General features: G+C 32.6%; 2 protein-coding genes across 2 annotated transcripts in view; one reads left to right on the top strand and one right to left on the bottom strand.

Annotated features, from left to right (window-relative positions):
• The window catches only part of LOC127738395 (cullin-4A-like), a 34739-nt gene extending 15767 nt beyond the window's left edge, over positions 1 to 18972 (bottom strand). The window contains exons 1-7 of the mRNA XM_052249630.1: positions 18570 to 18972; positions 12563 to 12783; positions 8013 to 8081; positions 4005 to 4078; positions 3265 to 3427; positions 2658 to 2747; positions 1412 to 1494 (exon numbers count right to left, since the gene is read on the bottom strand). Of these exons, the coding sequence (XP_052105590.1) occupies positions 1412 to 1494; positions 2658 to 2747; positions 3265 to 3427; positions 4005 to 4078; positions 8013 to 8081; positions 12563 to 12783; positions 18570 to 18849 (980 nt within the window). The 5' untranslated portion in view covers positions 18850 to 18972. The remainder of the gene's footprint in view (positions 1 to 1411; positions 1495 to 2657; positions 2748 to 3264; positions 3428 to 4004; positions 4079 to 8012; positions 8082 to 12562; positions 12784 to 18569) is intronic.
• Positions 18973 to 22915: 3943 nt separating this feature from the next.
• LOC127737013 (uncharacterized) lies at positions 22916 to 26425 on the top strand. The gene is made up of 3 exons (XM_052247566.1): positions 22916 to 23299; positions 23904 to 24000; positions 25940 to 26425. The coding sequence occupies exons 1-3, from the start codon at positions 22960 to 22962 to the stop codon at positions 26418 to 26420; spliced, it is 918 nt and encodes a 305-aa protein (XP_052103526.1). The 5' UTR covers positions 22916 to 22959; the 3' UTR covers positions 26421 to 26425.
• The last annotated feature ends 854 nt before the right edge of the window (positions 26426 to 27279 follow it).

Genomic DNA, 27279 nt, shown 5'->3' on the forward strand with positions numbered 1-27279 from the left:
TTGGTTGAGGCTAACTTAAGTAAAGAACAGAAACTAAAAATTCAGCAATTTTTCTATTTGTAAACACTCGAGAACGGTTGTGTATAAGTTTTATAACATTTGGTTGAGACAAACTAAAGTTAGAGAAGGGAAACGAAAAATTCAGCAATTTTTATGTTTATAAAGGGACACAACTCAAGAATGGTAAAAGTGTTGCCACCAAATTTCGTACTTAATCTGTATTATGTAGTAATAAGCATTGTGTATAAGTTTCATAACATTTGGTTGAGGCAAACTAAAGTTAGAAAACGGAAACAAAAAATATGTACTTGATCTTAGTTTTGTGGTAATGAATATTGTGTATAGGTTTCATAATGTTTGGTTGGGGAAAACTTAAGTTACAGAATGGAAACTAAAAATTTTGCAATCTTTCGATTTATAAAGGGGCATAACTCAATAATGGATAAAGTGACACTACCCAAATTCAACTATAATCATGAAAAAAGAAAGATAACTCCAATTTAAAATATAACTGGATATTTAGAAGAAAATAAAAATTTAGCAATTTTTCCATTTCTAAAGGGGCATAACTCTAGAACGGTTAAAGTGACGCCACCAAAATTCAAATTTGATCTGTGTTTTGTGATTATAAGCATTGTGTATAAGTTTCATAACATTTGGTTGAGGCAAACTAAAGTTAGAGAATGGAAACGATAAATTCAGCAATTTTCCATTTGTAAAGGGGCATAACTCTAGAAGGGTAAAAGTGACGCCACCAAAATTCAAACTTAATCTGTGTTTTGTGGTAATAAGCATTGTGTATAAGTTTCATAACATTTGGTTGAGGCAAACTAAAGTTAGAGAACGGAAACCAATTTTGGGACGTACGTACAGACGGACAAGGGTAAAACTTAATGCCCCCTCCGCTACGGCGGGGGCATAAAAACTCAAGAACTAACTTTTGCACTAAGATAAAGGTAAAATGGTAAAATACAACTGATGTAACACCATAAACATCTTTAAACCCAACAGAAATGTGAAACTTGGTTATGAGAAATAACATGCTAAGTCTGCATATATTCCAGTCACATTACTTTTTTCTCTAGGAGTTATAGCTGCTTGGATCTGAATCTTAACTTAAAATATATCCAGAATAAAAAATAAATATATATTGATCAAGATGATACAATATTTGGTAGATCCTTCTTTAAAGTTTCTATCTGACTTGTAGTTGCTTACATATGGACCTTAACCCAAATATACAATTTAACTTCATACTTTATTAATCTTCAAAGGTTTTGTACAAAGGAATAATTCAATCTGCAATATTTTCTCATCTGATTACCTTCTGATTTGTTCAAAAGGATGTATATATGCTTCATAATGAATGGCTGATTTAAAATTAATTAAGTTTAAGAGTAATGAAACCTACTTTGTTGACGGATCAAGATAATGGAGGAGTCTCTCATTCTCTTCTCCAAGTCTTTTGTCAACATAAGCTAGGTATTCTGGCACCTGTAAATGAAGTAGTTAAAACATTGCATATCACAGTTTATCAACACAAAAGCCAAGAAATCTGAAATTTCATCTACGAAGACTTGGTGAAAGTTCTTTTTTACAAAGAAGCTACACAACGCAAAAGGTTCTAATTCAATAAAAATGAAACAAAACATATAACAGTACTTTATCTTAACTCAACTGTTAAATAATAAAGATATAAATCTGACATCAAAAATCTTCTTTTCATATGGATATTTAATATGAGATTCTCTCGCTTGTTCCAATTGTCATATTTTCAAAACAACAACCATCAGATATTATTGATATAAATTATCTGTGATATTTGATTCCATTAAAAAATTGTTTGAAAAAAAGAGCTATTTTCTTATCTTAACATGAATTTCAATTTTCAACAAAATTCAAGAAAACAATTTCAATTGGTTTTTAGGACCAGAAGCATATAGGACACATGTCATGGTTAAAAAAAAAGGTAGTTTTAACATTATCCACATGTTTGTTATAGCAAATAATCTGTTCGACTGGAAACATTTAATTTGTTGAATGCTGCACTTGATATTTCCTAGGCCTAAATGTGGTTGAAATCTAGAGAATTTTATCAATTTTTCCAAATCTCTATTTATGGGGAAATCCAGAGAATTTCATCAATTTTTCCAAATCTCTATTTATGGGGAATTCAAGAGAATTTTATCATTTTTTCCAAATCTCCATTTTTGGTTGATTTGGAGGGTGTAAGTGACAACTCTTTACCAGAAGACTTGGCAAATATTGTTCTTCTTTACTGTTTTAGCATTAACTTGAAACACACTTCATTTGAAACAATTTATAATTACCAAACCTACGACTTATTGAGATTTCAGCAGACAGCTTATAAAACTTAATTGAAATCACTTGACAGGTTTTAAGCAGATTACTACAACATTCCAATGTATATGTAATTTTACCATAGATGTTACCGTATAATACTTGAATCTGATGGAATACAATAATGTCTTTTCAAGAAATTTAAACTTAATTTCAATTACTTTTCGTCAAAATTAGCAGTTCTTATTTTTTACTCATTGTCCCTCATTATATATGTCAATCTGTTAGAAATTTCACTGTTTTCAATGTGTAAACATTTTTCCTTAAATACAGTCCATTTGGACTTTCATACTTACATCCCTTTCTTGCATTAACCTTTGACCCTCAGCTGCATACAGTCTATCTGTTGCTTCTAAGAATTTCTTTTCAAAAGAGTCATGATATATCTACAATTATTCAATTTTATGTCAACTATATTCATTTTTTTAATTTAGAACAATGTATGGTTTTTGAACAGCTGACAAAGTTGCATGGTTGACTTAAATTATGAAACTTGAGATCTTTGTGAACATTCACGTCATGTTTGGACAAGTTGTCAGTCTAGGTGATTTGATGAAAATTCTGTGAATGAATAGTTCAGATATGCCCAAATGAAATGTTTTAAATACTTTTTATTCAATTTCTATTTATGGTAGTGGCTTCCATAAATATACAATGTATACATATCTGAAAGGAAACCATCCAAGAATAACATAATTGCAATGTAGTTCTTATATAATCTGCAGAAAAAATTCATAGCTTAAACACGAAATTTAGATTCAGATTTCTACCAGGCCCTGAAAAGAAAATTTTGAAAACACTTCAAACTGAATCTATCTCTTTTATATATATATATATAAAAAAAAACATTAAAAGTACAGTAGTCCATTAAAGTTGCATCTGTTTTATAGAATGAACAATTACCTGTAAATCTGACAACATCCTGAGTAAAGACTTCATTAACTGTCGATCCACAGCCTCTCCACTTCTCTCCCTTGAAATTAACTGTAACAATCCTTCCACTGTTCTGTTCTGTACAATGTGATGCCCAACAATATTTGATCTAAATAAATCTAGTCCCATATCCCTAAAAATTTCAATAAGTTTTTCAGGTATAAAGAATTTTAAAAAGAGTTGCATTGATTATAGGATATAAACATATAGCAAAAATGTTCATTGCAGTTTAATGTTTTCAATAAACAAGAATATATGCCTATAGGAAATCATGCCCCACTTGCACTATCTGAGATCGCCATGTTCAGTGAACATCTGGGTCAAAACTCATATATGATATACAATGTATTTTGTGTATATGAAACGTTTATATCATAATGAATACTTGAACTACGTTTCAAGTTCATGGTAAATCAACTTAAACCAAACTTTAATCTATCTTAAACCAAAACTTTAACTTGATAAGGGATCAACTTATGGAAGCAGACAGGAAAACATCATCATATTTTGTTATACTAAACATGTTAATATTTTTCATTCATATGAAATAAATTAAGGTCATATTGGATTTGTTCTAGCAATAAAGATACAGTTCTCATTTAAAAGTTCAATTGCTTCTTAAAGAAATCAATAATGCAATAAGGCTGTCTCATAATTTGTTAAAATTTCCCCCACATGCAACATCTATTGAAAATTCAAATAATACACACCATATAGACATCACTGATGAAGTCTGTAAAACATAAGTTCGGTCTAAAAACAGGAAAATACTTCTGATCATTATCTGAAACAAAATTAAATTAGAAATACAACTTATGATATGTTGACCTAAGAACCAATTAATAATTGTATTAATCAAAATTTCAAATCATGCAGTACAAGTCCTACAAGAGAAGATTTACATTATGTGCTTTTTTGCTTTGATTGAACTTCCAAATATATGTTACAAATGTTTACTGTCTGGCTGATACATATATATTACATGTATCTTGTTTTCTGCACTTTTGTAATCATAAAATATCACAGCTGTGAGCCACAATGTGAATCTTTATGACAAGTGAGTGCAACGAAGAGCGAAAAAAGCTCCAGTTTGTTGAGAGGCTGATATTTTATCTATGCTGAATACCTGATAACCTGTTTATTGTAGTATTTCCCATCATAAGGACAGTTTTTTGCTTGGTTGTCATAATGATAGGAAGCTTAATAAGTTATGCTCTCATATTGTGACGTTGCTGATAACTTCTCCTCACACATTGTCATATCATTCATAAGTTCTGGTCATTTCTAAAAGACTTGATATGAGAATTATGGGGTGACTGAGCAGTTGATATACATGTAGGCACAGGAAAGTGTGATAACAAAATATGTATGGCAAATATTCACTAAGAAGTTGATTAATTTACCAACATATCTTTCTAACCCTCGATACATAAAAACAATACCAAAACAAGAGGCTGTCAGAGTGACAGCAAACCGGATTTTCCTGCAGAGGTCAAACCCTGAACAGTTGAGCAAGTATGGACTCAACATTTAAGCTTAAAACAGCTCTGAATTTGGATTGTGATTGAATATTTGACACAGCATAGGTTTGTGACACAAAATGAATGTGGTCAAAGAACTGAAAAATTTGAAATCGGACATTTACCTATTATGGTCCAATATTCAAAATATAAGTACATTGTTAGAATCAGCATATCAAAGAACCCCAAGAATTCAATTTTTGATGAAATCAAACAAAGTTTAATTTAGGACCCTTTGGACCTCAATGTGGTATGATCGAATTAATAATAAAAATAAATACAGGTTTAGATTCAGCATTTCAAAGATAGGTTGAAATCAAACACAGTTTAATTTTGGACCCCGATTTGACCAACTTGAAAACTGGACCCAAAATCAGAAATCTAAATATATGTTTATTAAAAGACAATATAAGCTTAGTTTTTAAAGGAGTTTGCTTCATCAAAAAATAAAATATATATAGCATTCAGAAAATTAGTTTATACAGAATAACAAACAAACCTACCACAAAATTCTTCAAACAATTTACCAAAGACAAGAAGAAAAAAATCCAAAATGTCATTTATCATTAATACAATGTCTTTTAAAAATCTATAAAACTTATCTGTAATTATCTTCAAAATGTCTAATAATGAACAGTAAATACAATATTTAAACAGTCCTACAGAGTTTATCATCAGCAGCACTTAGGAAACAGAAAATTTTCAAATAAATCTGTCACTCCAATTATAATTGTGTGATTGATATTTACCACATACTTTGTAATCTGATAACAGGTGAAAATTATTTAAAAACACTTAGTGTAATCAAACTTTATATATATAATTAATAGTTCCCAATATTTTGTCTTTCATTTGTCACAAACTAATATCGATCTGCAACTTACCTATCAATGTCAACAGCTGTATCTACACAATGTAATGTAATGAAATATATACTTTAATAAAAATAGATTATTATCTGATGAAAATGATTTGCCATTTCTGTTCAAAGGGAAAAAACTCAATCATATAATAAGTACAACTTTTGGCTACTATAGATTAAAATAAACAATTAATTTCCCCATAGGCGACAATGATAGCCTTTTTCGAGATACAGACTTTAGAAAGTTGATTTTTTTAACGAATCCTTGCTAGAATTAAAGAAAAGTTATTAGGACAGTATTTTTTGGTCCAAAAAATATAGGTTCGCGTTGCTTTTCTTAGCGTAATTTGTACTTATCTCCCATGCCTATCAATTTTGCACTTAAAAATACGTGTCTCATCCTAGCGTTTAAAAGACATCTCAGTTCCGTTAGGGCTAAGGAAAATAATTTATTAGGCCTTTGGTATAATGCAGAATGCACGAAGTCTCTAATAACAAAAAATAACGGGCGCACATATCAACCAATCAGGATTAGCTATACTCTTAATTCTGAATACCATGTTATGCTCATAAAATGGCTGCGCCCATAAAATCTAATGGTGTATTGTAACCTATACGGTATTTAATACTTTCTAGAATCATGCAATTCATAGTTCGTTAGATGAACTAATATATATGCCACACAAAAATCATCTTCAAAACGTTTTGGCATTACTCTCTGAATTTTTACAATTTTTTATCAGAGGTGACCCCAGTCAAAAAATGTGAAAAAAAAATTTCTGATTTTTTGAGTAAATGCGGTACTGCTAAAAAGGGCCTGAAGATAATGTCCACTTTCTCCAATGATTATTTATATGTCATCAAGTACTGATTATATTGATACCAAAACCGATCCAATATGTAACTACTACGGTGAATTTTGAACAACAGTTTTAAATGAAACCATTTTCGTATAAAAGTACATTTTTGAAACAGACTATAGCATTTCAAAATATGAAAAATGTGTAAATATTTGTGTTTAAACATCGAAAACTATTCGTTAACTACAAAATTTCATGCCTATTCTAATTTTTATAGTCTGCCATTCGAGTGAACATTTCAATGTTCGAAGGGGATCATTTCTGTACATTTTCACTGAATTTGGTAATTTCGATAACAGCACTTGGATCGAGATTGTCATGTTTAAAAATCGATTTGTATATTGAAACTCTAGACGTGTACGTGCTTTTTTCAAACAAATCAGCAGAAGTTCAGAAAATGACATATTCTCTCCACAGTAAGTCAAAAGTCGAACCCACCCTTGTTTCTAAGGTAAAACGCAATACAAATATGAAACAGACTATAGCTTAAAAACTAGTTAATCAATAATTCATTTGTCACCAAAAAATACGGTTTCACATCAAATATCAAGTAAAATTACTGTTTTTGACACTTTTTGAGCACTATGATAAAGAAATGTCGACATTGTATAGATTAAAATAAACAATTAATTTCCCCATAGGCGACAATGATAGCCTTTTTCGAGATACAGACTTTAGAAAGTTGATTTTTTTAACGAATCCTTGCTAGAATTAAAGAAAAGTTATTAGGACAGTATTTTTTGGTCCAAAAAATATAGGTTCGCGTTGCTTTTCTTAGCGTAATTTGTACTTATCTCCCATGCCTATCAATTTTGCACTTAAAAATACGTGTCTCATCCTAGCGTTTAAAAGACATCTCAGTTCCGTTAGGGCTAAGGAAAATAATTTATTAGGCCTTTGGTATAATGCAGAATGCACGAAGTCTCTAATAACAAAAAATAACGGGCGCACATATCAACCAATCAGGATTAGCTATACTCTTAATTCTGAATACCATGTTATGCTCATAAAATGGCTGCGCCCATAAAATCTAATGGTGTATTGTAACCTATAAGGCATACAACTCAACAACGAGAAAAGCTAAAATCATGAAAATTGACTTGACCTTCATTTAGTCACAGGAAACAACATATCAAAATTTGAAAAAATTTCGTCAAAGAGTTTTCATGTTAATAAACGGATACTGTTTGGCTGTCGCCCTCCCTGTCCGCTGTACATCCCCAAATCAATAACTGATTTTTCGTTAGAAAATACGGTAAAAAATGAAGTTAAAAAGATTGCTTATTCTTCATTTTCAATAAAAATAAATACCAGACTATCTTATTATATCTAACAGACACTTTTTTTGCTGTCTAAATTTTTTATCTAAATTAAGTTGTTAACAGCAGAAGTGCAATATATGTTATTGAATAATAATTAAAAAAAAAGTCTAAACATTTAACAAAAACCCAGGTCAAAATAAATGAATCTATTTACCATCTGTCTACAGTGAGATTGCCAAATGTTATCCATCTTCTTTAGAAACTGTTCATATCCAATGTTATCTGTATGGAGTGTTAAGGAACATACATATTTACAACTGATATGTTTTAATGTAATAGTTAAAAAGTGAACATGAGCTTTTGATCGCTTGAGATTTTTCCAGACAAAGTCATTGTTGTTAAACCAAATACCAACTAAGGAGTTATCTAATCATGAATATGTTTTGCATACAACAAAGTAACACTACCTGTCAAATATTGTACTCTCTGCATTAATTTTGGCTGAGACAAATTCAATAGACATGATATTTTAAATGGTAACGGTCCAAACCACAACTTTGTTATAAATTCCAAAACCTAATAAAATGCTCCGCTGGGGCGCATCTTTATACGACCGCAGAGGTCGAACCCTGAACAGTTGGGGCAAATATGGACACAACATTCAAGCTTGATACAGCACTGAATTTGGATTGTAATTAAATATTTGACACAGCATAGGTTTCTCACACAGAATGAAAGTGGTATAAGAACTTAAAATTTTTTAATTTACCTATTCAAACCATATCATTATTATTTGCTTTTATATATAAAGCAGAAATAACCAATTTAAAATGGAAAATTTTAAAGAAAAAAAAGGAAAAAAAAATCCCCCCCAATTTTTTGAACCCCCTTATGATTCATCACCCCCAAACTCAATCCCAGCTTTCCCTTTGTGGTATGGTACCTTGCAGTACAATTTCAGAGAGATCCATACACTTGAACACAAGTTATTGTCTGGAAACTAGAAAAATGCTTGTTTTTTGGCCCCTTTTTGGCTCCAAATTCCTAAATGTTTAGGGCAATTACCCCCAAACTCAAACCCAGCTTTCCCTTTGTGATATGGAACCTTGCAGTACAATTTCATAAAGATCTATACACTTACATTCAAGTTATTGTCCTGAAACTAGAAAAATGCTTGTTTTTTTGCCCTTTTATGGCCCCTAATTACTAACATTTTCATGGGAATTACCCCCAAAATCAATCCCAGCCTTCCCTTTGTGATATGGAACCTTGTGATACAATGTCAGAGAGATCCATACACTTACACACAAGTTATTGTCTGGAAACTAGAAAAATGCTTATTTTTGGCCCCTTATTCCTAAACTTTTTGGGCAAATACCCCCAAACTCAATTCCAGCTTTCCCTTTGTGATATGGAACCTTGTAGTACAATTTCATAAAGATCCATACACTTGAACACAAGTTATTGTCTGGAAACTAGAAAAATGCTCGTTTTTTGGCCCCTTTTTGGCCCCAAATTTCTAAATGTTTAGGGCAATTACCCCCAAACTCAAACCCAGCTTTCCCTTTGTGATATGGAACCTTGCAGTACAATTTCATAAAGATCCATACACTTACACACAAGTTATTGTCCTGAAACTAGAACTAGAGGCTCTAAAGAGCCTGTGTCGCTCACCTTGGTCTATATGCATATTAAAAAATGGACACAGATGGATTCATGACAAAATTGTGTTTTGGTGATGGTGATGTGTTTGTAGATCTTACTTTACTGAACATTCTTGCTCCTTACTATTATCTCTATCTATTATGAACTTGGCCCAGTAGTTACAGTGGAAAATACTTTGTAAAAATTTACAAAATTTATGAAAATTGTAAAAAATTGACTGTAAAGGGCAATTACTCCTTAAGGGGTCAATTGACAATTTTGGTCATGTTGCCTTATTTGTAGATCTAACTTTGCTGTCCATTATTGCTATTTACAGTTTATCTCTATCTATAATAATATTCAAGATAATAACCAAAAACGGCAAAATTTCCTTAAAATTACCAATTCAGGGGCAGCAACCCAACAACGGGTTGCCTGATTGGTCTGAAAATTTCAGGGCAGATAGATCTTGACCTAATGAACAATTTTATACCATCAGATTTGCTCTAAATGCTTTGGTTTCAGAGATATGAGCCAAAAACGGCATTTTACCCTATGTACTATTTTTTAGCCATGTCGGCCATCTTGGTTTGCGGGCGGGGTCATCGGACACATTTTTTAAACTAGATACCCTAATGATGATTGTGGACAAGTTTGGTTAAATTTGTCTTAGTAGTTTCAGAGGAGAAGATTTTTGTAAAAAATTACAAAAATTTACGAAAAATGGTTAAAAGTTGACTATAAAGGGCAATAACTCCTTAAGGGGTCAACTGACCATTTTGGTCAAGTTGACTTATTTGTAGATCTTACTTTGCTGAACATTATTGCTGTTTACAGTTTATCTCTATCTATAATAATATTCAAGATAATAACCAAAAACGGCAAAATTTCCTTAAAATTACCAATTCAGGGGCAGCAACCCAACAACGGGTTGTCCTATTCATCTGAAAATTTCAGGGCTGATAGATCTTGACCTGATAAACAATTTCACTCCATGTCAGATTTGCTCTAAATGCTTTGGTTTCAGAGATATAAGCCAAAATCTACATTTTACCCCTATGTTCTATTTTTAGCCATGGCGGCCATCTTGGTTGGCTGGCCGGGTCACCAGACACATTTTTTAAACTAGATACTCCAATGATGATTGTGGCCAAGTTTGGTCAAATTTGGCCCAGTAGTTTCAGAGGAGAAGATTTTTAATTAAAAATTAACGACGACGGACTCAAGTGATGAGAAAAGCTCACTTGGCCCTTTGGGCCAGGTGAAATAAAAATGCTTGTTTTTTTGCCCTTTTATGGCCCCTAATTACTAAAATTTTGAGGGAATTACCCCCAAAATCAATCCCAGCCTTCCCTTTGTGATATGGAACCTTGTGATACAATGTCAGAGAGATCCATACACTTACACACAAGTTATTGTCTGGAAACTAGAAAAATGCTTATTTTTGGCCCCTTATTCCTAAACTTTTTGGGCAAATACCCCCAAACTCAATTCCAGATTTCCCTTTCTGAAATGGAACCTTGTAGTACAATGTCATAAAGATCCATACACTTACACACAAGTTATTGTCATGAAACTAGAAAACTGCTTGTTTTTTGCCCCTTTTTGGCCCCTAATTCCTAAAATTTGGAGACAATTACCCCCAAAATCAATCCCAGCATTCCCTTTGTGATATGGAACCTCGTGATACAATGTCAGAGAGATCCATACACTTACACACAAGTTATTGTCATGAAACTAGAAAAATGCTTTTTTTTGCCCCTTTTTTGCCCCTAAGTCCTAAAATTTGGAGGCAATTACCCCCAAAATCAATCCCAGCATTCCCTTTGTGATATGGAACCTTGTGGTACAATGTCAGAGAGATCCATACACTTACACACAAGTTATGTCTGGAAGTTACAAAAATGCTTATTTTTGGCCCCTAATTCCTTAACTGTGGGTACCATAACCCCCAAAATCAGTCCCCACCTTCCTTTCGTGGTATTGAACCTTATGGTAAAATTTCATTGAGATCCATTCACTTAAACTAAAGTTAGAGTGCGAAAAGTAATGTGTCTTCGGACGACGACGTCATACCAATATACGACCACAAAAATTTTTTTGCGGTCGTATAAAAATTACACACAAGTCTGCTTTACACAATTTGTATGGTTTTCAAACACTTTTCATTCAATTGTTTTAATGTGTTTTCACTTTTTCCATTCTTCTATGGCTTTTCTTAATACATGCACAGACTTATTATAAAGGTAACTTGAAGACTTCTACTAAATTGAATAAAGCCAAATGCCTAACGTTTTAACAATAGCCATCTGTACTAGAAAAAGCCAAATGCCTAACATTTAAACAATAGACATCTGTACTAGAAAAATCCAAATGCCTAACATTCAAACAATAGCCATCTGTACTAGAAAAATCCAAATGCCTAACATTTAACCAATAGCCATCTGTACTAGAAAAATCCAAATGCCTAACATTTAAACAATAGCCATCTGTACTAGAAAAAGCTAACTGTACCTTATTATGCTTTATACATTGTTTATTATAGAAATATCAAATCATGCAATGAAATTAATAGCAGTATTTTTCAAATGATATGAAATGTAAATAAGTTTGTTTCTGATCTGTACACTATCTGAATTTTTGTATTAATCCTCTACCAAACCTCACGCCGGGTTTTGCGAGAAACATTTTGTTCTATTTCATTATAAACTTTGTCTGCTAAACATCTCAAACCGTATTTTTAAAATTGCAAAGTTCAAGGCTTGCTGCGAGACATATTGAACATTTACCTGTTAAAAAGTAACATCTTAAAGGAACTACACATGGTATAAAGCATTTTTTGTCAAGTTTCTATCCATTATATTTTAAATTGTATAAAATTTCACTTTGATAAGCTTTTATCACAAACTGCAAGGCAATCAGGAGAATACAATTGTAGGATAATGTTGCATTAATATAATAAATGTTACACACTATATGCAAGTATTAAGCTTTACAATGTTCAATGACTGACTGCAGGTTTACTACAAATTGATAACATTATGGAAGCATTACTGAAATTTGTATACTTGTCCCATACAGTTATGATACACCATAGGCTTTAGTTTTGATAAAAGGATATTCCAAGAACTGTGTAATATTTGACTTTACATGGTTTTCACAAATCTGTTTCAGCTGATCATACAAAGCTGCAGACATCTTGTGAGAACACATGTTCTCTACAGCCTGGTATAGCTCTTCTAAACTGGAATTTATAGAGCGGCTTGTGTGAATGGCCTGCACTGATTCTGCCAATTTGTCCCATGTTAAAGCTTGGAAGTTGTCTGGAAGTCTAGGCTTTTCTGAAGTAAAACATTTAATATCATTTAACATGTTTAAATATGATAACAATTGTTTTAGGTGTTAAATTTAGTTTGTTACATGCAAATTAACAAAGCTTTTACATCTGAGAACAATAAAATTGAATAATCAGGTAAAATATAAAACAATTCCTAAAGTTAAAGATTATGTAATTACTGCTTACAAAACTCAATTTATGCCCATCTCCCAAGCACATGTTGTAATGTTTACATTTCACGGCCTGTGCACTCATTAATATTCATGAGTTGTGTAAATCAGGTCAACATTTTTCAAAGCGCTAGTTTAAACTATATATAACATTAACTATTTCTTTATACCAGGTCATCAATTTCTGTCCCAAAAAATAATCATTAAAAGCACTTTATAGAGCAGAAAACATATGCATAGTTACGTTAAGCCTAAAGCAAAGAGAGACAATTCAATTTTAAAAAACTATGGAAAGCCAAAATAACAATAAAATGCTTCGCTGGGCGCAGCTTGATACGACCGCAGAGGTCGAACCCTGAACAGTTGGGGCAAGTATGGACACAACATTCAAGCTTGATACAGCTCTGAATTTGGATTGTGATTAAATATTTGACACAGCATAAGTTTCTGACACAGAAAGAATGTGGTCTAAGAACTTCAATTTTTTTAATTTACCTATTATGGTCCAATTTCCAAAATCAAAATACATGGTTAGATTCAGCATATCAAAGAACCCCATATTATATTCAATTTTTGTTGAAATCAAACAAAGTTTAATTTTGGACCCCACCTTGGACAAACTTGAAAACTGGTCCCATAAACAAAAATCTAAACACATGTTTAGATTCAGCATATCAAAGAACCCCAAGAATTCAATTTTTGTTAAAATCAAACTAAGTTTAATTTTGGACCCTTTGGACCTTAATGTAGACCAATTTAAAAATGGGACCCAAAATTAAAAATCTAAAAACACGGTTAGATTTGGCATATCAAAGAACCCCAAGAATTCAATTTTTGATGAAATCAAACAAAGTTTAATTTTGGACCCTTTTGACCTCAATATGAACCAATTTGATAGCGGCCCACAAATAAAAAATCTAAATACATGGTAAGATTCAGCATATCAAAGAACCCCATATATTCAATTTTTGTTGAAATCAAACAAAGTTTAATTTTGGACCCCAATTTGGACCAACTTGAAAACTGGGCCAAAAATCTAAAATCTAAATACATGTTAAGATTCAGCATATCAAAGAACCCCAAGAATTCAATTTTTGTTAAAATCAAACTAAGTTTAATTTTGGACCCTTTTGACCTCAATGTGGACAAAGTTGATAACGGGGCCCAAATATCAAAAATCTGAATACATGGTTAGATTCAGCATATCAAATAACCCCATATATTCAATTTTTGTTGAAATCAAACAAAGCTTAATTTTGGACCCTTTTGACCTCAATATGAACCAATTTGATAGCAGGGTCCACAAATAAAAAATCTAAATACATGGTTAGATTCAGCATATCAAAGAACCCCATATATTCAATTTTTGTTGAAATCAAACAAAGTTTAATTTTGGACCCCAATTTGGACCAACTTGAAAACTGGGCCAAAAATCTAAAATCTAAATACATGTTTAGATTCAGCATATCAAAGAACCCCATATATTCAATTTTTGTTGAAATCAAACAAAGTTTAATTTTGGACCCCAACTTGGACCAACTTGAAAACTGGGCCAATTATCAAAAATCTAAACACATTTTTAGATTCAGCATATCAAAGAACCCCAAGAATTCAATTTTTGTTAAAATCAAACTAAGTTTAATTTTGGACCCTTTTGACCTCAATGTGGACAAAGTTGATAATGGGGCCCAAAAATCAAAAATCTAAATACATGGTTAGATTCAGCATATCAAAGAACCCCATATATTCAATTTTTGTTGAAATCAAACAAAGTTTAATTTTGGACCCCAATTTGGACCAACTTGAAAACTGGGCCAAAAATCAAAAATCTAAATACATGTTTAGATTCAGCATATCAAAGAACCCCATATATTCAATTTTTGTTAAAATCAAACAAAGTTTAATTTTGGACCCTTTGGACCTTAATGTAGAACAATTTGAAAACTGGACCCAAAATTAAAAATCTAAATACACGGTTAGATTCGGCATAACAAATAAATAAATGTGGTCAAAGATTTTACAAATCTAATGCGCATACTGTCCAATTAAAGATTACTTCTTGAAATTTTTCAATATTTGAAATTTGAAAAAAAAATAATATTTGAAGAATAATTCTTTTTAATTTCTGAAATCTGAAATGAGAAAAAATTGACCCCCCACAATTTCTTTAAACCCCCCCCCCCCTTTTTTCCCCAAAAAAATTCTTTCCCTCAAGATATGGTCATAATCTCAATTCAAATTTCCAATGGAGTTTGCAACTATAATTACCCATTTAAATCTACCATAGTGCTAACTTAATCTATTTTATAATAGAATTTAAAATATAGTGTCAAATCTTTCATATGGATTTTGTTGTAAAAAAAAAAGATGCAACATTTGCAGATATTTTTACTGGTCTTCCTTTATAAATATGCATTTCTTTAAACATAATTTAAAAGCAGTGTAAGGGAAGTAACCAAAACGTTGTATTTAGATTACCTCCCTTACACTGTTTTAAATTATCTTAATTGTTCATTAACCATTACTTTATACATAATTTAAAAGCAGTGTAAGGGAGATAATTTCAATGATGAATTTGATTTATCTCCCTTACACTGCTTTAAATTATGTTTTGTACTAAAGTATTTGTCCATTAACCAGGACAACCTTGTTTTTCCCCCTTTTTTGCCCCTAATTCTTAAACGGTTTGAGCCATAACCCCCCAAAGCAAATCCTAACCATCCCTTTGTGGTATGGAAACTTCTAGTATAATTTCAGAGAGATCCATACACCGTTCCACAGTTATTGTCTGGAAACTAGAAAATGCTTATTTTTGGCCCCTTTTTGGCCCCTAATTCCTTAACTGTTGGTACCATAACCCCCAAAATCAATCCCCACCTTCCTTTTGTGGTATTGAACCTTATGGTAAAATTTCATAGAGATCCATTCACTTAAACTAAAGTTAGAGTGCGAAAACTAATGCGTCTTCGGACGACGACGCCGGACGACGACGACGACGACGCCAACGTCATACCAATATACGACCACAAAAATTTTTTTGCGGTCGTATAAAAATAAAATTGGGTTTTTTTTCAAAGTTTCTGTATGTTTAATAAATATCTATGAAAAAGTTTGACATAAGCATTCATGATATTCCCAGATCTACTTTGAGGGACTGTTTAGCTGACCCTTTAAGGTCTTGATGTAAACCATGGTGCTCCAACAATATTTACCAGAGTTCAGGAGCAAGAACTTGCTGCCTATTGCATCAAGATGACAAATTTAGGTTACGGGTTCACACGCTGCCAGGCAAGTAATTGATTTAGCTTCAAATATGTGCAAAGCACTTTATATGCAAAAGGAACCAACTAAACACTGGTTTTATGGGTTTATATCCAGATTTCTAGAGCTGACAATGAAAAAACCAAAGAAAAGAGAGAAGGCAAGAGATGACTCGGTTACAGAAGAAGTAATAGCTAATTACTTTGCTGAATTGAAAACAATTCTTGAAAAGTATGACATTCTTAACAGACCATCTCATATTTGGAAGGTAGACGAGTCAGGAATATCTCTTGATCATAATCCACCTTAGGTACTTGCTATCAAAGGTAGTAATCCACAATCAGTGACACATGGTCATTCAGCCAACACCACCATAATTGCAGCCATATAGGCTCTAGGTGAAACCCTTCCTCCATTTATCATATTTAAGGGAGAAAGAATTTCTAAAGAAATAACATCAGGTGGTTTAAAAGGCACAGAATACAGAACCTCATTTACAGGCTGGTCCAACTCTATCTTATTCCTTGACTTTTTCAAGAACCACTTCCTACGCCATGTAACAGTTAGACCATGTTTACTTCTTTATGATGGTCACACTACACACATAAACTGTGACATTATCATGATTATCCAAGCAGCTAAGGAGGTAGATGTTCATTTATTTGTACTTCCTCCACATTTAAGTCACTGTCTTCAGCCATTGGACGTATCTGTGTTTGCCCCATTCAAGCATTGTCTGGACACAGAATTTCACAAATATCTTCATTTCCATCCAAATAATGTTATCACCAGAGAATTGCTCCCACACGATATCAACAGCATACAAGAGTTCACTTACAGTGCCAACCATCATGTCAGGCTTTAGAAAAACTGGTATTTTCCCACTGGACCAGTCAACAGTCAGCACTGCTCCACCATCTATTATTACCATAGAAACAAGTAATAAAAATGTATCAAGAAAGGACAGACATAATAACAGAACAGTGAAAATACTTTTCGAGGAGAAAACAGAACAGTTTAAACAATCAAAAGAAAACATGGTAGTAACAACTAATAGGAAACCAAGAAAGAAACTCATTCCACCATTTGGAGCTGCAATAACAAAAGACAGTTCTCGGAACAGAATACAATGGAGAACATGGCACCGAAACCAGCTAAAGTTCCGGAGAAAAAAAACAACAAAAAGAAAATTCATTCCACCAGTAAAAGCAAGTACAAGTAAATCAGATGGACCAACCCCAGCAAAAAAGGGAAAGAACACCATTACAACCAATTCAACAAAAGGAAAAGGTCTTAAACAAAAGAAACAACACACTCAGCAAATCAACGATGAAGAAGATAAAGAAGAGGATACTGAGCTTTGCATGGCTTGTACTGTTGTAGCAGGAGACAGCCACGTCAGATTGATCTGAAACTGTCAATAAAATTTGTGGAGTGGTATCAGTGTGTAAGGTGCAACGGTTGGGTGCACAAGACCTACTGCACAGACTTTGAACCCATCGACAAGGACGATGAATATGTGTGTTAAAACTGCAGAAGACTGACCAATGGCCATTTCATATCACAAAACTATACTCCATGCTATTAACATTTTTGTCTATTTCTACAGTCACATTTTTTCTTTTCTTAATTTTTTTCTTTATTTATTTATTTCATCAATTTCTTAATAATACTGACTTGAATTTTTTTTTTTATTTTGCTCATCTGGAATTCCTATCTTAGTTGTCCATTAATAAATCATCATTTCCTTACTTTGTTGTTCTTAAATGTGTGATAAACAGGCCCTCCATACATGTTTACTATGGATGGGCGGACTTATTGGACAAACGTACTTCTGTTAAAAACACAGGTGACCTATTTGTTAGGTTGATTTTCAAAATGATATACGTACAAAAAGTGTTCAGTGAAGAGATTCAAATAAAATTTGATTCAATTTTTAAATTATTCAGCAGAAATATAGACGATCAAAACCTTAGGTGGTGCATTTACCGGACTGCATCGTAATCATTTAAAAAGCACAAACTCTATGTTTATACTTTGTCTGAGTTTTGTAAAGAATTGATACCCAATTTAGAAATATTATGCACATTTTTGAGTATCTTCCCCAACACGTTGACTGGGGATTCAGTTCAATGTTGAGAGATGAATCAGTATAAAAATATCTTCCAGTAGACAATGGTAGAGTGAATTTGATCACGACACCAATGTGCAGATTTTATATTAAAAACAATCTTAATTGGGCTTTTAAGGCATCAGTTGTATTAATAAAAATGTTGAAGTGTGTGCATCAATGTTTGTTCATAAGTTCCAGAGAGTATATGCTTTGGATCTCTGAACATATTCTTACATAATTAAGTACCTTTGAAATTTTTTATTATCAGTTTCTTTGTGGATCCAGGTTTACTATTGGCAAGAGGGGAAGCATGCCTATTTATTCCGTTTGAGGGATTAGTTAACGCTGAAAAGTTTGCACGTTTCTGAGAATCTGTCATTGGGGATAACTCAGAATTCTCCCTAGATCGTTTATTGTTTTGACTTGAACAGTTATCACTCAGTCGCCTTTTCTTGGAACTTGTCAAGTCGTTTTCTTGGCTCTGCTGTTCAGGCAGATTGCGTTGGTTGGCATTTGAGAGTGGCATACACCTCTCTTTAGGCCTTAAGTGGCCTAAGGAGCCAGAACTGTTAAATTAAGTGTACAATTACACTTTTTCACAAGGCTGTCTGCCTTTCTTTGTCAAAATGGCGTAAATCTCGTGTGTTGTCTCGTGACAAGGGAGATAATTCATTTGTTTACTGATACATGTACTTTACCGAAGAAAAGTTAAGAGATAAATAAATAATGAAAAATAAGACAGAAATTACTTTAATCAATAAATAGTAGGAAAAAGTTTTTAAAACATTATACTGATGATGGGAATTAAACAAATAGAAAGAACATTATATACTATAATATGCATATGTTAGTTATAGTAATCTTGGGTCTTATATCTGATTATACGAATACGATTACGAAAGTTTATTTTGATTCGGTTCACATATAACAATGCAAAAATAAGCTCTTAAGAGTTTCTACGGCCGAATACAAATATTATATTATCTATGAAAAACATCTTAAAACATTCGTATAAAAAAAATAACCTAATCGTAAAAGAATATACACTTGAAGATCTGCATCTGACATTGATCTCAGAAAACTTATTAATAATGTTTTTTTTTTTACTTCAAACTTATTTTTTTTTAAATTCACATGAAAAAAAATTTACTTGATCTTGCAGAGAATTTCGGTTTTCAAAATAGTAGAAGATTGTAACAATTGAAACATTCAAATTTATTGGCAGTTGTTCTAGTTATAAGAGGAAGTCCGACTTGAGATGTATTCTGGACATTTGTCGTGAAACATTCAACACATGATTCAGACGGAGATTTTAACAAACATTCAATAATCCTAATTTTTCAAATTCATTTACAGTAATACGTTTTCTCTGAGGAAGATATTGTATGATAAACCTAATAACTTTTGAATAACCGCACGCAGAGACATCTCGGGTTCAATTTATGGTTACTCTGTTAATTATACAACTCCCATCTGTATCTGCATTAGTAAGTCGGAAAAAACCCCACATATTGACTTTTTATAACGGGGATGAATATGCGCTCAGTCGAAGGCCCTTCCAATTTTGATATTGCGCACAAATCTATTTTCCTTTGTCATGTTTGTTATTTTCTGCAACTCTCATTTTTAATTGAGTATACAAATTAAATTGCATTTGGAAGAAGAACTCAAATTTCTATGATATTCGGTCCGTCCAAAAGTGCCAATTTTCAAGCCTTTTCTACCAGCACGGCTTCAATATCTCTCAGACAATGGGTTAAACGCGATAAAGAAGACTCTTTCCGAATGGCCAAAGGCTGTAAGGTCGTTGATATAAGGTCTATGAATACCCATTCTACATCAATCTTTAAAGACCCAAATGTTGAAAAACACTTGTCCTACCTCCATGACAAATATGTTGTTGTCCCCGCAGATAAAGCCCCCAAAAATATCGTTTTTGTGTGTAAATCACATTACATAAACTGCTTGATAAATGAATAAGGTATTGACAATTAACTTGGAAACTCAACATATACCCCAACGACACTTACCAAAGAGGAAATCCTTGATAATCATAGGTCTGTTCTATGTTCTCTGAAATTTCAATCCAAAATGAAGAACTGGATCTTCCATCACTGTATTGGATACCTAAACTACATAACTGTCCTTACAAACAACGGTATATTGCTGGGTCTTCCAAGTGCTCCACGAAACCTCTTTCTAAATTATTAACATCAATTTTATCAGCAATCAAAGCCGGGCTTCAAAGTTATTGTGAAACTACCTATTCTAGAGGTGGCGTGAATCAGATGCGGATACTGAAAAATTCCAAAGATCTTTTAGAGTACATACAATCTAATAAAATTGAGAATGGAAATGGGGAATGTGTCAAAGAGACAACAACCCGACCATAGAGCAGACAACAGCCGAAGGCCACCAATGGGTCTTCAATGCAGCGAGAAAGACTCTTTCAACTTGCAATAATATTAAAACATTTGACTTTTCTATACTTTACACAAGTATTCCCCATTCCAAACTAAAAGACAAATTGAAAGAGTTGGTCCTGCTTTGTTTCATAAAAAAAAGAATGGCCAACGTAGATACAAGTATCTTGTCTTAGGGAGGGATACATCCTACTTTGAAAAAAATAACTCTGATTCAAACAAAAAAAATCTCTGAAACTGACATTATCAAGATGCTCGATTTCTTGATTGACAGCATATTTGTTACGTTTGGAGGACGTGTTTTTCAACAAACAATCGGCATTCCCATAGTAACCAACTGTGCCCCTCTTCTTGCCGACTTGTTCCTTTATTTATATGAGGCTGACTTCATACAGGAACTTCTTAGAAAGAAAGAAAAGAAGTTAGCAGTATCCTTTAACTTTACTTTCCGCTATATAGATGATGTTCTCTCACTAAATTATTCAAAATTTGGTGACTTTTTTTTAACACATCTATCCCATCGAACTTGAGATGAAGGATACAACAGATACAGTTAAGTCTGCCTCATATCTTGACTTACATCTAGAAATTGACAATGTGGGTCGGTTGAAAACTAAACGTTACGACAAAAGAGATGATTTCGGCTTCCCAATTGTGAACTTTCCATTTCTATGTAGCAACATTCCAGCAGCGCCTGCATACGGTGTATATATTTCCAGTTGATACGATATTCCAGGGTTTGTATTCCCTATCATGATTTCCTTGATAGAGGGTTGCTGCTCACAAGGAAGCTATTAAACCAAGAGTTCCAAGTGGTGAAGTTGAAATCATCCCTTCGTAAATTTTACGGACGCCATCACGAGTTGCCGTTGACCGTTATGGAATATCCGTTTCACAGACGATAGCGGATATATTCCAAATGTTGTTACTATAATCCGGAGAAACTGAGATCACCCCCATGTTTTGGTGGGGTTCGTGTTGCTCAGTCTTTAGTTTTCTATGTTGTGTTTTGTGTACTATTGTTTGTCTGTTTGTCTTTTTCTTTTTAAGCCAAATCAGTTTGAATGTCCCTTTGGTACCTCTCGCCTCTCAATTTAAGAGTAGAGCTTTGTGTAATCCTTTGTATGCCATAACAGTGAACCACAATTATTAAAAGGCTTTCAAGCGTCAGAGTATGTATATCTGTTTGAATGTTATATGTAAATTTTTACTTGTATATTATCATTGATGTTTTATTTGTGATTCCGGCTATTGAGCGTATACAGGATGGTATAAGTTAATGTATTCCATGTATTTATAAACGATGTCCAAGGCTAATATATGTTATCTTTGTATTTAAAACACTAGCGCTACATTGACGTGTTTCCAGTTTTCTATGATATGTCCTTTATATATAAAGTCTGCGTCATTACACGTTATTGTTAGTATAAGCGCAACTTCCTAGCTTATATTGTTGAGTATCCTTCCATTTGATATATTGTCTGGTATACATATATTGTTTTGGTATACGTACTACTTACCTTTCACGCATTTTATTAATGTTATCTTATTAAAGAGGGTAGGAATGGGGTACATGACGAATGACGGTAAAATATTTGTTAAAATAATGTTAACGATAAACATTTTACCCCATTTGACGCTAACGGTAGCTTCAAAATGAGATTGGACGAATGACGATAAAAAAATTAGGCTAAAGGTAGCGAAAAACGGACGTTTGACGCTTGGAGTTAAAGGGAATCCCTACCCTCATTAAGATATATTATTAATTGGTAAGATGAAATTTGATAAATGTTTTTCTAACTATTTATCTTCTAGGCTTTTAAGAATATTTACACTATAATTCAATTTTATGAACAGTCACAACAGGCGAGGAAAAGGGAGCAGAAAAATATTCAAGAGATATTTGTAGTCCGATTTGATCTTTCGTGTCATGTCCTAGGTTCATTTTTTCAACATGCATTATTTTTCAGTATTTCAAAAGATGTTTAATGGTGTGATTACCAACTATGATGAAATGGACATAAAGTTTGACATGAAAGAATTATTTCTTTAAGAATTTCTAGGAATTCTGTATTTTATCGGTTATCGATGACAACAAATCGGCTTTCCAATGCATTATGACGTTAACAATCGAACGAAATCACGTGATATCAACAGTTCTATTGCAAACTTGCCTTGCGACGTTCTACAAGAATACATTGGTTGAATCGACAATGCCGACATCAAGTCAGACAATGATTGTTATGAAAGAACAGGGAGAAGATCCAAGAATCCCAAGGCGGCAGTTTTCTTCTTCTGTGTCTGCCTTTCCACCAATGGACAGCAATCAGTATGATATTCAAGATACTAGTAAGCAAAACAGAGCATCTTTGAGGACTGGCAACTCATCTGGATTTCCGAGTGTTGCTGATGTGAATGGATTCAGAGCAAAGATGTATTTTGATAGGAAGATGCAAAGCCTACGTTTGAAAATCACTAACACGCATTTTAATCAGCTTGCCGAAAATAAACTATCATCTGCGGAAACCAAACAACATGCTGAAACAAATGAAGGTAGATATAATTGACAAAATCTAGTAAAAACAGTTTCAAATAAAAACAAATGCCATCATCTATATTACATTTTGGGGTTAAAATTATTCTATTAATCCATACAGACTTTTTATATACATTTTATGTTCATTTTAGTCACATATAGATCTTCAAGTGTTCAGGTCATTGTGCATCCTTGGCTTTCAAATTTTTGGGTTTGAGTTTTTTTTATGAAAGTTGATCCAGAAAAGCGTTTCGAACGCATCAAATTTATAAAGTATTATTTTCATTTTACTATAAATTCGTTAGCTGTAAGCAACTACAGATCACCACGCCATAATTCCAACAGCAATGAGCAAAACTTAAACAACACACAACAAGCTATAAAATACCCATACATAAAATGTGCTCGAAGCAATTCAATATAGAAAACCAACGGGCTGGTTTATGCTATAACAATAAACAAATAACAAATATGACAGACAGCAAACCAGCGGAAACCTCTAATTAAGGTTTCTAACTTGGGGCAGACAAACACAGAATGTGCGGCAATATTTAGTTCTGTTTGTGAGCGCTCAAACGCCCTCATCCTCACAAAGTGTAACAAAACAAAACTAAAAATCAGTTGAAAAGAACTTGCCTCATTTTTTTCGACAAGAAGCACAAACAACAACTAACAAAAAGAAAAATGACAAAGAGTACCGATCTAATAGTACTTGCAGGTACTAAAAGCTAGCTCAAAAAAAATAATAAGGAGAAGTGATATGATTGCCAATGAGACAGTTATCCACAGAGGCCAATTATGATTTGTTTACCCTTTAGTTGTGTTTCGGCTATAATCTCGAAAACTGTAATAAATAGAAAAAAGTTAATGCATGTAATAAATAGAAAAAAAAAACATATTATAGCATTTTATTAAGACAAACAAGACAAGATTTGCAAATAAGTCTAATAATCGAAATTGTCAGGCGTCTTCTTACATATGAGTGCTGCAATGACGATTGTTATCCATTTTGGTTATGAAGTTTTATACAATTAAGTTAAATAGTTGAAGTCGTCTCTCCGCTCCCTATAACAGATATTGCCCTCAAATGATGATTTTGATCAGTTTTGGTATCTTGAAAATTATGATACACTGAAATTTATAAACTGATCAGCAACAAAGATCTACAAATAAGTCAACCTACGACCTGAACAGATTGATTGATTGATTATTGTTTTTTGGCGAAAAAGGCTTTACAGCCTAGGGCGAGGACTTCTTACAATTTAAAAGTAGTTTTCAGGAAATCACAATATTAATCAATTTGTTTTTCTGTTTTTGAATACTATCTTGAAAACTGTAATGAATAGACCAAAAAACCTGTCAACAAAAAAATACCAACTAGACATGATTTTGGCCCACATAGTTTTCATTCATCAAAAAATTCTTGTAGCATAGTATCAACTTTATACAAAAAGTATCAGGTGAGCAATACAGGTAGCTTTGAACATTAAAGTTAAAGACCGATGCCTTATTGGAACGTTTTACTAGTTCAAGGACAGATTCAGATTTGAGTTGTAATATTATTAAGTGATTTAATCAACATGTCCATAAAAAGATATATTTTGCAAAAGCACTATCTTATTATTCTGTTTCTTAACAAGATCAGCTCTGATGAGATTTCAAATAGAAATGCTCCCAAAGTTCAGTTAGTTATTTACCAATTCAAGATGTTCTTGTTTTATATTTTTCCAGAAAACCAGGTGCGTCTTGAAAATTTAGGCTTCAGAAGACGCCGAGATATCATCCATGGGAACCGAATCGAAACTGTTAGCACGAGATCAATCTCTTCAACCCTACCTAAAGACGCAAAATATATGCCAACATCACCAGGAATAAAACCACGTCCTATTCTTCCTGCTATTGTTCCATCTGCAAATAATTTCAACTCTGGTGATAACTTATGTTGTAGTACTAACAAAAGCATAAGGTAATTAATTATATATGTGAAAGCAATTGTTTCACTTCAATGAAATGCCTAAATTCTATATCTGTCGTAAAATATGTCCAGTTAAACAAATACTTTTGGTGATAATAATTACGTAACGTTAGTTACATAGTTTTCTTCATTTGACAATATTTTATAGTCTTGCATGATAATCTACCAATTTTTAAAGACACTGATATTCTTTAAAGTGGTAACTATGAAATATCATAAGCATGTCGATCTCTACCCACAAACGATTGACATAATTTGATTTTTTTACTTTGCATTGCTGTTATTTAGTTCCAACTGTTTAAGTTTTATGGAGATTTTCTTTTCTGTTTTAATCCGACATAACTTGGCTTCTTTAACAAAACTGTAAATCTCAAGTAACTATTTGCGATCTTACAAATATTAGAATTGATCACACTAACAGCACATACTAAGAAATATATATAGAACACCTAATGAAGGTGTAGGCGTAATCAGTCAGCAGTATTTGAAGAATTATTGCCGGCCGGGTTTGGCATTCGTATGTTATTGAAAAGTAGTTAATTTGGTGGACGTTTGATTTTAAAACCTTTATTTAAAACACGAATTTATGAGGAGCTCTATTATGAAGCACATTTTAAAATTTAAATAACGGTCTTACTTATTTACTTACAAGTTTATTAATACAATCTTTATTTCTTTTCAGTGTACGAGACAGACCTAAATCTTTGTTGGATGAACTGAAGGAATGCGTATCTTACGATAGTAAATTGTTCCCCTCAATGGAGATGAGGAAATCTTTACCACCAAAGTCTCCAAACAGTGTCGTTTTCACCCTGAGAAACAATGACGGTTATACGGACAAGGCAATTTTAGATTTGATAGAAAGGGAAACCGGTTTGAAGGCGATGTCCCTTCAGTATGATCCAGTGAATGTCCGAACTGGAAATTCTAAGGTTCCAAGTCGATGGATTGCTGAATTCGGTTTCCAAGATGATGTTCAGCTTATTTTACAGAACGGACTTGAGGTGAATGGTGAGAAAGTTGTTGTCAAATTGCTTGACAATGTTCACAAAATGGAATTTGAAGCCTACAAACAAAAAATGGAAGAAGAAAGAAAAAGAAATGAGAGAGAATCGAAGGCTAGTGTAAAAAGAAAACCAAGTAGGAACAAAAAGAAAATCTAGAAGAAACAGAGTTGCCGCTCAGCATAATGATGGTCATGTAAAGTTATAAATTATACTATATATTGCTAATGAAATAAAAATATTTTTGAAAAATAATGATTTTATTTTTTGCAAAACCTTTTTTCTGAAACTTAGGAAATTTTTTGTTCAAACTGGTTTGTTTGGTGTTCTTTTAATATCAAAAGATCCGGATCTTCCACAGCTACACCAGGGCGTTTCAAATAAAGTTTCAACTTCCTCCAATTTTTTATCTTTCGTTTCTGGTAAGGTGAAGAAGAGAAAAATAAATCCTAGCACCACAACAGCAGCAAATAACCAATAAGTTCCTGGAAAGACATTATAAAAATACATCAATTAGGCTACACGAGAGTTTATTCAATACTATATATATATAAAGGTATCTGTCCAATTCAGGGAGAAGGTTACTTGTAGTACAGTGGCTATTTTTCTTGTACATGTATGATATTGTTTGCTTTAAAATAATTGCTGTAATGTAAACGTTGCTTTATTTTTAGAGGACTATGGAAAAAGTCTTGAAATGAGTGGATATAAATGAGCGATATTTTTCTCTATAAATAACCAATTATCTATCAAAGAAATGGTGCTTCTATTGCTTTCTTTATCTTAACAGTTTCTGGAATTTCTTCCACAATGAAATAAAGAGCTTACAGAAAAGTGCCTTAATTTGATATTGATTGATGACCATTGTTTATATCTTTAACTGACTGCTATTTGAATGGATAAAGAATCTACTCTTAAGTTACATTAATTTTCAATATATTGCAAAAAGTGAGTACCACAGAGTATCATTGAATCATATATTATACTATGTATACATTAATCAACATGGAGAATAAAA

The sequence above is a fragment of the Mytilus californianus genome, unplaced genomic scaffold (assembly GCF_021869535.1).
Source record: "Mytilus californianus isolate M0D057914Y unplaced genomic scaffold, xbMytCali1.0.p SCAF_4, whole genome shotgun sequence".
Lineage (NCBI taxonomy): Eukaryota > Metazoa > Mollusca > Bivalvia > Mytilida > Mytilidae > Mytilus > Mytilus californianus.

What these genes read in the sequence shown, in the direction of transcription:
- LOC127737013 (XM_052247566.1), top strand. Translation starts at nt 22,960, where the DNA reads ATGCCGACATCAAGTCAGACAATGATTGTTATGAAAGAACAGGGAGAA. An exon ending in ACATGCTGAAACAAATGAAG is followed by an intron (nt 23,300 to 23,903) that starts GTAGATATAATT and finishes ACTAAAAATCAG; the next exon opens with TTGAAAAGAACTTGCCTCAT. An exon ending in CGATCTAATAGTACTTGCAG is followed by an intron (nt 24,001 to 25,939) that starts GTACTAAAAGCT and finishes ATTTCTTTTCAG; the next exon opens with TGTACGAGACAGACCTAAAT.